We start from the raw sequence: 14,266 nt of genomic DNA, 5'->3' as shown, positions 1-14,266 counted from the left end.
ATTATTTCAGGGTGACTCTTTATCTTTGTGATTTTTATTGAATTATATATATTTTTATAAGTAAATGTTCATGATAGGACGAAAATTAAGAAACCTTAACTCTCGTTGTGTCGTCCTTTCGCCCCGAAAAGTATTTGATGTGGTAGAAATGTGTTTAACCTGGGTGACGCATTGGATATAAATCACATGGTACAGTGTAAAATCAGCATTTTGAGACATGTTTTTGCATTATCATAGCGTATTGTGTCAGTTTGATCAATATCGTCGGGCTTCCAGTCATGCTATAATGTTACAGTATTTACCGGGTGCAGCATTTTCTGTTACACCGGCACTAATATAAACATTGTTTTGAATGTCTCAGGCTCGCCTTCAAACAAGTAAAAACTAATTAAAGGGGTGGCGTGTGTGTTCTTTCTCAATCCCACAGGTTTAAGTGTGTACAGGTTCCTGTCGCACGCAACACGAATTCTAAAATTACCCGTACCTAGCTGTTTGGGGATAGGAACAAAACTATGACGTAAACACATTTACTCGACACCGGTTGAATATATGTACCGCCACATTTCCCCGGCTTCATTCATACGGTCCGCTAACAGTTCAGTAAGACAGTTCATCGCTAGTTTACAATGGGCAAGGAGGATATGAAGCTGATTTGGGGGTCAGGAAGTAACCCCTGCTGGCGAGCAATGATTGCTATCGAAGAAAAGGGATTTGGTGACATAGAAAAGAAGCTTATAAGCTTCTCTGAAAAGGGACATAAGGGCGCTGATGTTATGGCTAAGAACCCACGGGGTCAGGTAAGTTGTTATGATGACAGGTAGGATATAATAGATAGCTATATATATAGAAGCTGAGGTTATAACAAGGAAATACTTCGTGAGATAGAAACGTTTAACAGGAGTATTGACCGCGTGAGATTTGGTCTGGACTGTTAGGGGCTTTAATTAGCAATATACAGCTCATATATGCGAAGTAGAAGTAAGCTATATTTTATTTAGAAAAAAGCATCACTAATCATACGAACATGCATGCTTAGGAAATTAGGATATGACAGCTAGCTCATACCTATATATATATGTAAGGCATTTCAATTCAAGTCCATTTGGTAAAAAAAAATCCCTCTGACCTAGCTGACATGTTAAACTGGAGCCTGACGTACACGTAGTTGGCTAGTATAGCTTAGTAGCCGCACGCATGATATATTGACTTGCGCGTACAAAAGGAGATCATTGTCTGAAAGGGGTATTTTATAGAACGATTCTTTTGAGGACTTAGGCACATGTGTATTATGTATGATATGATTTGCCTTTGTTCCTTACGAGCAAAATGTATGGAAGCATCATAGCGTGTATTTAAATCTGTGTTTTTTGAATTATATAATTTAGTTATTTTGTATAAAGCCCTGCATATAAGTTACATTTCATTGTGTAACGCGGAAATAAATGGCGTCGGGGTATCTTACTTATAGCTCTTCAATCTCAAGTGGTTGTTTCACCAGAGTGCTCCATATATACACGTTTTAACGCGTCCATTTTCTGGCCCGGTAGGCCTACACTAAACTGGCCATAATGACATGCGGGATCATAAACGAGCAGGCGATTAGGACCAAGCACAAATGTGGAAGCATCGCTTTTATGATATTTTAATGAGTTCAAATAATTGTATGCAAAATGTGGAAGCATATTGTGTTAAGAATGCTTTTTGACAGATTTTGGTTAAATGCTACTATCTGATATATTTAAGGGTCGCCGTAACATTGCAAAAAACTTTTAATAAGTTCTTGGAACCCTCTTTTCCCGATTGAATATTGCTTTGATAAGCCATTTCTGAAAGGAAAATCTAACCAGCGGGTGTAACATGGGAAATGGTTAAGATGAAATGAACAAAATATAATCAACGAAAATGTTTCTGAATGTAAAAGTTCCGCGGGTCCAGACCGCAATTCGAACCCCAGACTTCAGATTGTTGAACTATAGCGGTCTTTCCGATTGCGCTACCAGGGACCTGATCGTTAATGCGGAACAACCGGTACGTCCGTTTGTAAACATAATATTTTCGGGTATAAATCCTGGCGGACTTACAAAAGTTTATGCAGGCCTTGCAAGGCATTGTCAAAGATCGCCTGAAAACTGCATCAGAATCCTGGGTCCGACCTTATTTTATAAACGAACAACCGGTTCAACCGTTTGGATCGCGACAAACGAAAACGGCCATGGTCTACGGAAGTGTCCCGGCCGAACCGTGCTACAGTTATATCCAAACGGAAATTAAGGGGAGGTTACTGTATATAAGAATAACCGCGGCTACGCGGGACACGAATCTTAAAGCGTTTTGGTTGATTAATGTTTTCTACGGTACTTTGACCAGATAAGGAGACATTCAAATATTTAGTGCCAGAGTAATAAATTGTGGTAAAGCTGACCAAATTTTAAGTCCAGATTTTTAACCGGAGTGTTTACTCTTGGCTGATAGCAGAAGGTATGCGAGTATGCATGGTGATCATTTTAGCCGGTAACTCTTGCGTTTTAACGCGGTAAATCTTGTGAATTTTTATCAAAATATATACTCGTTTTATGGACCAGGGAATTAAGTTTTGCTTAAACACTTTTTAGCAAGAACAGTTATATATTTCATTCCTGAACCGGTCTTTTTTGTAGTCTGACAAACGTACGAAAATGTCGTATACAAATGAGGCCACATCTCCTCGCCAATTTTTTTCCACTTCCGAAGAGCGAATGAGACATTCTTCTATCGATAAATACTGTTTGCAATGACACGTAAGCCTTGTAATGCAATGGACTTCCAATTTTCACCAATTTTACACAGAACAAAATGAGAAATAACTTACCATCAACCAAAACCGATATAAGACTGCACAAAAAATAATAACAGATTCTAGTATAACTAACTAAACAAAATTAAATGAATTTATAAAATTACATAAATTCGTTCAAGTTGACATATTGAAAAATCAATAAAAATGTTTTGATAATTAAGTTGACGATCTAATTTTTTTTATTTTTTATTTATACCAAACGAAGCTTTAGTTCGTTTTTGCCACTGTGGAGAATTTCTGTTTAGTGTACTCGAGTTATCTTTCTTTGAACATTAAATCAAAATAGACACACGGAAACATGACGGCTACTTTCGACAAGAGAAAACATTTCCGTTTGTATTTTTTTTACCTATTTTCTCACTTAGGCACACAATCTAACGATTTCAGTTTTTTTTTAAAAATAAATCACTTTCGGGTATCGCCCGTCCAAAGGGATATGTTTATAACAGCAGTATATTATATCAATAATCACTGGTTTTCTGTTACATATTTTCTGCCATGTGATTATTTTATGGTGACTCTTTATCTTTGTGATTTCTATTGAAATATATACCTTTTTATAAGTAAGTGTTAATTATTGTTGCTCCCCCATTATACATAGTTATCCACACAGATCCCAGGGATTCCCCTGTCAATACTCCGATATGATAGAAATTATGAAATCAACGTTTGCATTTCAAGAAATTACCACTAGTATTTGATGTGGTAGAAATGTATTTAACCTGGGTGACACGTTGGATATAAATCACATGCTACAGTGTAAAATCAGTATTTTGAGACATGTTTTTGCATTATCATAGCGTATTGTTTCATTTTGATAAATATTGTAGTAAGAAGCTACAAGTGATATGAACGTTTATTATAAGGTTAGCCTGCAACGGCGAGTGTAATCTACGATCATACCAACAGTACGCAAAATACGTCCGTATAGCGGCTTGACCAAGTGTACACTACACTCGATATTGTCACGCACAACAGGTCATCACCTTCGGCCGAGTCTATCTGCTCACCGAGCATACAGAAAAGTCGCTCGGCCACTTTACAAGTGCATTTTCCCAACACTAATATATATATTTTTCAATAGCTCAGGCTCGCCTTCAAAAAAGTAGAAAATAATTAAAGGGGTAGTGTGTGTTTGTGTGTGTTTTCTAAATCATACACGTTTTGGTGTGTACAGGTTCCTGTCGGCCGCAACAAAAATGCTTAAATTACCCGTACCTAGCTGTTTGGGGAAAGGAACAAAATTATCACATAAGCACATTTACTCGACACCGGTTGAATATATGTACCGCCACATTTCCCCGGCTTCATCATACGGTCCGCTGACAGTTCAATAAGACAGTTCATCGCTAGTTTACAATGGGCAAGGAGGACATGAAGCTGATTTGGGGGTCAGGAAGTAACCCCTGCTGGCGAGCAATGATTGCTATTGAAGAAAAGGGATTTGGTGGCATAGAAAAACAGTTTATAAGCTTCTCTGAAAAGGGACATAAGGGCGCTGATGTTATGGCTAAGAACCCACGGGGTCAGGTAAGTTGTTATGATGACAGGTAGGATATCATAGATAGCTATATATATAGAAGCTGAGGTTATAACAAGGAAATACTTCGTGAGATAGAAACGTTTAACAGGAGTATTGACCGCGTGGGATTTGGTCTGGACTGTTAGGGGCTTTAATTAGCGTCCTCGCAATATACAACTCATATGCGAAGTATTTCAATTTCAATTTCTTTATTTTCAAATACAACAGATAGCATATAGGAGTTACAATATTCATGTACATACAAGTAAATATTACAATCCATTTATGTAAGATTGCGGAGAACATAGAGTAAGATAAAAGATGACATCATAGCAATGTTGACAACATACAAAAGAAAATATATAATCTGTATATAATCATTGTCAGTGGCACAAAGCTGAAACACACGATTGCTCAGATATTAAGTATACACTTTCTTTTAGAAGTAGCCTCGATTAGATACTTACTAAGGTTTCTCAATTGTTTGACATTTTTGCAGGCGAATAATTGTATTAATTTATAGACGTAAGCTAGAAGTAAGCTATATTATATTTAGAAAAAGCATCACTAATCATAAGAACATGCATGCTTAGGAAATTGGGATATGTAAGACATTGCCTTCTGACCTAGCTGACATGTTTGGCTAGTATAGCTTAGTAGCCGCACGCATGATATAATGACTTTTGTTCGTACAAAAGGAAGCCTTTGTTTGATAGGGTTATTTTATAGAACGATTCTTTTGAGAACTTAGGCACAGGTGTATTATGTAAATGATATGATTTTGCTCTTCAATCTCAAGTGGTTGTTTCACCTGAGTGCTCCATATATACACGTTTTAACGCGTCCACTTTCTGGCCTACACTGAAACTGGCCATAATGACATGTTGGATCATAAACGAGCAGGCGATTAGGACCAAGCACAAATGTGGAAGCATAAATCTTATGTTATTTTAATGAGTTCAAATAATTGTATGCAAAATGTGAAAACATATTGTGTTAAGAATGCTTTTTGACAGATTTTGGTTAAATGCTACTATCTGATATATTTAAGGGTCGCCGTAGCATTGCAAAAAAATTTAAATAAGTTCTTGAAACCCTCTTTTTCGGATTGAATATAGCTTTGATAAGACATTTCTGAAAAGAAAATCTAACCTGCGGGAGTAACATGGGAAATGGTGGAAGATGAAATGAACAAAATATAATCAACGAAAATGTTTCTGAATGTAAAAAAATCGCGGGTCCAGACCGCCATTCGAACCCCAGACTTCAGATTGTTGAACTATAGCGGCCTTACCGATTGCGCTACCAGGGTGCAGAACAACCGGTACGTCCGTTTGTAAACATAATATTTTCGGGTATAAATCCTGGCGGACCTGCAAAAGTTTATGCAGGCCTTGCAAGGCTTTGTCGAGGCTCGCCGACAAACTGCATCAGAATCCTGGGTCAGACTTTATTTTATAAACGAACAACCGATTCAACCGTTTGGATCGCGACAAACGAAAACGGCCATGGTCTACGGAAGTGTCCCGGCCGAACCGTGCTACAGTTATATCCAAACGGAAGTTAAGGGGAGGTTACTGTATATAAGAATAACCGCGGCTACGCGGGACACGAATCTTAAAGCGTTTTGGTTGATTAATGTTTTCTACGATACTTTGACCATATATGGAAAAATTCAGATATTAAGTGCAAGAGTAATAAAGTTTGGTAAAGGTGACCGCCAAAAAGCTGGTGAGCTTATGATTTGCGGCACAAATTTTAAGTCCACATTCATAACCGGAGTGTTTACTGTTGGCTGTAGCCAGAAGGTATGCGAGTATGCATGGTGATCATTTTAACCGGTGACACGTGCTTTATAACTTGTTAAATCTTGTGATGTTTTATCAAAATATAGACTCGTTTTATAGACCAGCGAAATAGGCATGATACTGATAAGCATACAACCCATCGGATAGAATTTTAAAGCGTATCGTATCGAAACAAATCCAGCTCGTTTCCTTATACGTCGTAATAGAAGTAGATATTTAGTTAAGTTTGATTTATAATAAGGTAAACACGATAGTGCAAAAGATAAAAAATATCAAGTGATAACGTTAAAACAGCAGAACAGTATAGCTAATGTTGAGATATACTTGTATTTGTTAAGATAACGCGAGTAAACGTAAGAGCCCGTTTTATTATACTTTACAATACCCCTATATGTTCTAGATCTGTGTACCATATTTGGATCGCGCGCTATAGTTTTATCAAAACGGAAGTTGAGGGGACGATTCTGTATGTAAGAAAAACGGCACTCCAGTGGGACAGATATCCTAAAGGGGGGAACACTAGATGGATGTATGTAGTCGACGCCTAAATGGCCTAGCTCTACGGTTTTGATGTCTAATTGATATTTTTGTTGACATCGACACAGTTTAAAAATAATCCCACCAGTGGCCTGATGGCCCCAGTATATAATATCGTGTAGTCATAGGTTTCCGCGCGTTATAGGTTATCATGCAGCCATTTTATCAAGCTAGATCTAGTCATGTTACTACATGACCTGCTGGACACTTCACAAGAATATTTTGGCCATCGTCTGTAAACTGACGCAAAAAATCCTGGAAGTTCGTTCGGAAAACATAAGAATTCATCACTGATTAAAAATCACGCATATATATGCAGTTTTGCTTAATACACTTTTTAGCATGAACAGTGATATATTTCGTTCCTGAACCGGGTTTTTTTGTAGTCTGACAAACGTACGAAAATGTCGTATACAAATGAGGCCACTTCTTCTCCACTTCCGAAGAGCGAATGAGATATTCTTATATCGATAAAAACTGTTTGCAATGACTTGTAATGCAATGAACTTCCAATTTTCATCAATTTTACACAGAACAAAATGAGAAATAACTTACCATCAACCAAAACCGATATAAGACTGCACAAAATAATAACAGATTCTATTATAACTAACTAAACAAAATTAAATCAATTCGTTCAAGTTGACATATTAAAAAAGTCAATAAAAAAAATGTGAAATTAAAAAAAAAAGTTTTGATAATTAATTTGACGATCGAAGATATTTTTATACCAAACGAAGCTTTAGTTCGTGTGGGCTACTATGGAGCATTTCTATTTAGGGTACTCGAGTTGTCTTTCTTTGAACACTAAATCAAAATAGACACACGGAAACATATGACGTCTACTTTCAACACGAGACATTTGTTAAAGTTTTGTTTTTTTAAAATACAGTTTTATGTTGATAGTTTTTTGTTTCAATTAGTAAATTGTGTACAAGTCTTTGACAGTCATCCGTAATTTCAACAGTTTTCTAACGATATGAGTACGAAATCGCGACTGTTTCTTACGTACCCGGAAACGATAACACGAGGATACATAATCAAATGCTCTGAATTGTTGTAGATGTGTAACCCAGGTATTTTGTTTTGGACATTAGTAAGAGGAATTTTATCTACACATACTTCAATATCACTATAAACCATCCATTTCAACATTTTAGCTATATTAACTCTTCATCAAGGGTGCCTCGGTAGCCGTGATCGCTAACGCGCACAGTCATTGTACTACTGTGTGCAATCTAGCGTGAGCTTCAGACCACTTGCTCTCCCAAGAATTTCGATTCGATCCCCAGCGGTGGTGGAAAAAAGAGAGTGATGTCTGATAGGGTTAGTTGTTATCCCTCCGATGGCACGGTGGTTTTCCCCCCGTGGGTTTTCCTCCACCACGAAAACACCATTTGTTCCCTTAGCGGCGTCGTAATAAAAGCTCTACAGAGCTTATGTTTGTTGTTGACAATTGTACACGACGTTAAATAAAGATTATTATTATTTTATATTATCAATATATCTGTAATATTTTTACTGGACAGGTTCCAACTTTCAGTGATGGTGATATTATCGTAAACGAGTCCTTGGCTATCTGTCTGTATCTCGAGGTAAGTGAAGACTGTGGCTGATATAAGTGGTAATAATATTCACAAGCTTTTTCTGATGACCATTTGCGTTATCTGTTTTGTTTGTTGTTATACTTACATGCTGTTTTGTTTGTTGTTATACTTGCATGCTGTTTTGTTTATTTATTTTAATATTCATGCAGCTTCTTATTGCTTTAAAAAAGGTTTTGTATATATATATATATATATATATATAATAAAAAGTGATTAAATGTCCATGTGAAGGAAGTAAATATAGAAAAAATAAAATTAAAATTAATATTAATTTATTAATATTAGTCGGTCGTTAATTTTATTTTTTCTATATATATATATATATACACTTATAAAAGAAAATAGATCTACCCGTATGTATTATTCCGTATTAAACGTTTTAACTACCTCAGTATAAAAATGTGTGTTTGGGCGGATTTAACATTTTAACTAACTCGGTATAGAAATGTGTATTTGGACGGATTAAACATTTAAACTACCTCGATATAGAAATGTGTATTTGGACGGATTTAACATTTTAACTACCTCAGTGTAGAAATGTGTGTTTGGACGGATTAAATATTTAAACAACTCGATAAAGAAATGGGTATTTGGACGGGTTAAACGTTTTTTTTAACTACCTCGGTATAGAAATGTGTATTTGGACGAATTAAACGTTTTAACTACCGCGGTATAGAAATGTGTATTTGGACGGATTTAACATTTAAACTACCTTGGTATAGAAATGTGTGTTTGGACGGATTAAATTTTTAAAATACCTTGGTATAGAAATGTGTATTTAGACGGATTAAACGTTTTAACTACCGCAGTATAGAAAATTGTGGGCGGATTAATGGTAGAAATACAGTGCAGATTTGTGCTGAGTAAGAGTGAAGTTAGAATTTTCCTTTGACATCATATACGACCTGATATCATAATTTTGAAATTTATTTTATATATTTGTATTTAATGAGCGTTCTGACATCATACATGATAGGAGTGTGCTATTAATAGAAAGTGCAAATGGTATGTTTTATGCAAGTACATATTGTATTTCTAGAATGCGTATCCGGATAATGGCACCAAACTGGTTCCGAAAGAAAAAATGGCCCAGGTGTATCAAATGGCCATAGAGGTAAATATAATTTGTCACTTAATTTCAGGTGATAGAAGGGTTGATGGTCATCAGTTGTGATCGAGCGCTTTCAGCACATACTGTACTTTTCAGCAATGAGCGCTACCATATCTTTATATCATTTTACTTATGTCGATTGTGGAGCCTGTTTTTGGTTCCTAGTTCCTGGGTCTCCCTGTCGATGTAAGGTTTTATAAAACAACTTAGATGTAAAGTATTGCCATTATGATTGATATAAAAACACGAAGTTACTTACAATAATCAGTTTTGATGTTACACTTTTTTTTCTAAAAACCAATGTCAATATTGAGTAACCTTAATATTTATTTTCATTTTAATCCACACATTACAATACGTTCACTCATATCAAGCAATCAACGTATAACGTTTTATAGCTTTGCGTTCAACAGAAATCTTTGTATAACCGCCAATAGAAAGCTTACAAAAACCAAACTATATCATACTCAGTCAAGCTAAACGTAGGACCATCTGAACTACTCTCAACAGTAGCATATCGGTCGAATGGGAAATGTGCTATCTAGTAGAGCTCACCATTGTATCGAGACAGACGCATGGACTATTTTATATCACAACATATCGAGAGAGAAAAACAGTTACAATGAAACAAATCTATTCAACAAAAGAAAAAAGAACTAGTTATTGATGAATTAATTTGCCCTTATGCCGGCCAGTAGCCGAATGTTACTTATTGTGAAAATTTCTTCTAAATAATGTATCAGAAGAATTTTTATTCAAGTGAACGAAAAATTTATAGAAAACATGTAATTAAAAATAGTTAACAGTTCTAAAAAGTGGTTTAGTAACATACGAGCAAGCTAAGTAAATGTTTACACAAAAATGACTTTCAGGCACAAGAAAATCTCCAAATGAAGATCGCAGTCAAGTGCATCTATTACCAATGGAGGTTGCCAGAGGAACAAAGAGATGAGGTATGTACATTTACTGGGATTGGATGATTGAGGACGATGAGAGAGATGAAGTATGTACATTTAATAGGATCAGATGACTCCAGAGGATTAGAGAGGTTAGGTATGTAAACTTACTAGGATTGGATGACTCCGGATCATAAGTGAGATGAGGTATGTACATTTAATAGGATCAGATGACTCCAGAGGATAAGTGAGATGAGGTATATACATTTAATAGGATCAGATGACTACAGAGGATAAAAGGGTTAGGTATGTACATTTACTAGGGTTGGATAACTCCAGAGGATAAGTGAGATGAGGTATATACATTTAATAGGAACAGATGACTACAGAGGATAAAAGGGTTAGGTATGTACATTTACTAGGATTGGATAACTCCAGAGCATAAGTGAGATGAGGTATGTACATTTAATAGGATCAGATGACTACAGAGGATAAAAGGGTTAGGTATGTACATTTACTAGGGTTGGATAACTCCAGAGGATAAGTGAGATGAGGTATGTACGTTTACTAGGGTTGGATGACTCCAGAAGCGATAAGAGAGATGGGGTAAATACATTTACTTGAATTGGATGACTAGGGACGATAAGAGAGATCAGTATGAATATTTACTAGTATTGGATGACTTGGGACGATAAAAGAGATGAGATATATACATTTACTAGAATTGATGACTGGGGACGATAAGGCAGATCAGGTATGTATATTTACTAGAATCAGATGACTCCCAGAGTATAAGATTGATGAGGAATATAAATGTACTAGGATTTGATGACTCCGGACAATTAGATGCCTGCTTTTGAGAGGACCCCAAATGAAGAAGGAGCTTAATCCGACCGATAAGAAAATGTCTATGATTAGGAATAGTGAAAATATTTCTACTATTGGTTGTAAGGAAGCCAGCGAAAATGTCTGTGTTGCGTTCACGCCTGGACGCATCAACTGTTGAAGACTACTTCGAGAAGTTGACTGAAGTTGTATTGTAAATCGTTGCAGCGTTCTGATTGAGGAAAACTGACACACCACAAAACGTAGTTTGTCATTTCTCAAAAAAAACACCAATGTGATCGTTGGGTTTCCATGCGCATGTCTCTGTTTTGTTGTAAAAATAAATTAAGTAATATGACAGTTAAAATTTATTAGTAAGTTGTTTGGTTTGAAAAAACCCAACAACAAACCATTGTAGTATGGTGAATTCAATCGATTTATAACTGTTAAGTATATTCTAACTATTTCACTTACAGAAAACGCTCAAAGAAAACTTCCAAGCTGCTAGAGAGGAACTTCAAATATGGGATAAACGCCTAGAAAAGGTAGGAATATATTATGTTGATTGTTGATTTTCATAAAGAAATTGCGACATCACTTCCATGAAGAGACCATCTGTATCACAATATTATTGTATTGTGTGACTTATATGGTTACCTGTTTTATCGGGGGTCATATTTTTGTACTGTATTAACTCATTCACCCCTGAAATTTCATAATGAACTATTCCAACCTTATAATTGGAAGAGTTCAGTTTTGTCTTCAGGGTTGAATGAGTTAAAGAAACATTGAAGAAACAAAATCTGACCTGCTGCCTCCACTTAAAATCTTGGGATCCTTTTATCCTACTTCCTCATTAGTTAAGGGGCACCAAAAACTGTAAATACATCAGAAACTAATTATTTTGACACAACTTAAGTTTTGATAAATCATTTTTGTAAAGACAACCATAACTTGCGAGACGTTTATGTTCTGAATGTGAAAAAGAAGTCAACCATGCTAGACCCTGGACTTGTTATCTCTCTAACCATCTAAGCTTCTTGGATAATGGGAGTGCTCAGGCCCAACTGTGGTACAGTGATATCTGAAATGATATTTAGAGGAGGTCACTGAGTATACGAACAAACACAGTGCAGTGGAATAGGAATCCTTCAGATGGTGTCTCCAAGTGTTATCAAGTAGAGTGTCTTTCTATCAAGATTATGTCGCGAAACAACAGCACTTACAATATACCACAGCTGATGATAGGACGTTAAACAATACTAAACCAAACTAACCCAAACCAAACTTACAATATTCCATATGAGACAGGACATTAGGCCTGCAACAACATTTTACCACAGTTTAAATTACATAAGTTAAAATGAGACATTCAATATATTTTCATGTTTAGACGATGAACCCCACATTATATTGACCTGGCTAAGACAGACACTTGTAACATCTCGTAACCTATAAAGATGACAAGGAGTGTAAAACATGTATAACTAGACATCAAAAAGCAGTCATTAATCTTCAATATAGGCCTCAACATGATTATCTGTCTTGTTATGTACGACCTTAAAGCTGAGTGTTAAAAAGCATTCAATTGAGATATAAAAAAGAAGTGTTTTTTTCTTGTTTTGAAATCTTCCCCATCTCTTCCAACAATCGTTTCTAAGGAAGTGCCGACATTTTAGTTTGTCCTTGCGTGGTAACGAGTATGGGTCACGCTGGGTATAAAAGGCGCATTACCCAAAATGTCGGCACTTCCTTAGAAACGATAGTTGGAATAGATTGAGAACATCTCAAAACCAGTAAGATTTTATTTTAATCTCAATTGAAAGCTTTTTAACCTGCTCTGTCAGCTTTAAGGACCTTCGAGTAAGTTGTTTTTTGATCCGCGACCAACAAACGTCTCTACTTCGTTGATTTGTGATGCATGCATGGTTAGTCTTCATATTCTTAAATACATACTGAAACTGTTTTCCCCTTTTAAACTTGAATTGACATAACATTTACACTTCGGACAATTTTATAAATCGTATTTCATTTATAAATTTGGAATTATGGTAATTTTCAATAGTATTAAACGTACATTGTTTGTGTATAAAGTAAAACTTTGATAATATGTTGACTTTATTTTCATCATGCTTTTCTTGTTTCGTTTAATAGTCTGGCGGTGATTTTGTTTGTGGGGATAAGTTCACGCTGGTTGATGTGGTACTGTTTCCCTATGTTGCCACTGTAAAACGATTTGGCAACGACCTCAGCGGTTTTCCAAACCTCAAAATCTACTACGAAAAGCTGTGCAAACGACCGAGCATTGACAAGTCATGGCCACCTCATTGGCGCGAGGCAGAATTGGCAGACGAGAAAAAGATCCTTAAAGCTATTTAACTTGATGATCTTTAATATACGATTTGTTTATTAAGTTGGTTTAATGACTTGAATTCTACTAATGAAAGTTTACGAACTAGTTCCAGACATCTAAGCTTGACTTGACTTTGCCTGGTGATTTCAGATTAACAAGAGTCCAACCTGCGAGCTACAGCTAATCGAGAGTTAAAATTTCATATCACCTTTCTTCAATAAACAATTTTTTCTATTTTTTTTTTGTTTCAATTGTTTTAATTCTTCAGCAATAGTTGGGATAGGGATAACCAGGGTTGAAGGGCACTGGGTTCAATCCCCGAACAATGATTGCCCTTATCACCTTTCTTCAATAAACAACTGAACAATGATTTTGACTTGTTATTACAAGGTGGTCTTGATCTTTGATACACAACAGACTACTAAAGCGTTGCCGAAATCGTAATTCAAACTCAAAATCGATAAAATAAATAAAGCAAAATAAAAATAATGATACATGGAGACCCTTGAACTTGTTTAAGGTAAAGAAGACCTGGGTCAAGTTGTTCAAAAGGTGATTAGCTGTATTACTATTTAACGATAATTTACATTCTATAATAATTTGGTCAATATACAAGGTAAAAACCGGTAGTTTTGCATCTAACTTTATTTAACTGAATGTTTGCTATCTGTAAAGAGATTTAACTCTGTTGATTGTTGTGTTTTAACGGTACACCAACACTAAAAGTTTCGTTAATCATTGATTAAGCTAATTACATTTTGAACAACGGGG

General features: G+C 35.8%; 1 protein-coding gene across 2 annotated transcripts; it reads left to right on the top strand.

Moving 5' to 3' along the window:
• The first annotated feature begins 538 nt into the window (after positions 1 to 538).
• On the top strand, positions 539 to 13,865 carry LOC110464179 (glutathione S-transferase A-like). 2 transcript variants are annotated; one of them, XM_021519255.1, is made up of 6 exons: positions 539 to 797; positions 8,233 to 8,298; positions 9,350 to 9,424; positions 10,294 to 10,374; positions 11,619 to 11,687; positions 13,297 to 13,865. In XM_021519255.1, exons 1-6 carry the CDS (start codon positions 627 to 629, stop codon positions 13,519 to 13,521), a joined length of 687 nt encoding a protein of 228 aa, XP_021374930.1. In that variant the 5' UTR covers positions 539 to 626; the 3' UTR covers positions 13,522 to 13,865. The 2 variants fall into 2 exon arrangements, with proteins under 2 accessions (XP_021374930.1, XP_021374929.1); XM_021519254.1 differs by lacking the exon at positions 539 to 797 and adding an exon at positions 4,130 to 4,366.
• The last annotated feature ends 401 nt before the right edge of the window (positions 13,866 to 14,266 follow it).

This window comes from Mizuhopecten yessoensis, unplaced genomic scaffold (genome assembly GCF_002113885.1).
Source record: "Mizuhopecten yessoensis strain PY_sf001 unplaced genomic scaffold, ASM211388v2 scaffold10969, whole genome shotgun sequence".
Lineage (NCBI taxonomy): Eukaryota > Metazoa > Mollusca > Bivalvia > Pectinida > Pectinidae > Mizuhopecten > Mizuhopecten yessoensis.
This window is presented reverse-complemented; position numbering and strand designations above follow the sequence as displayed.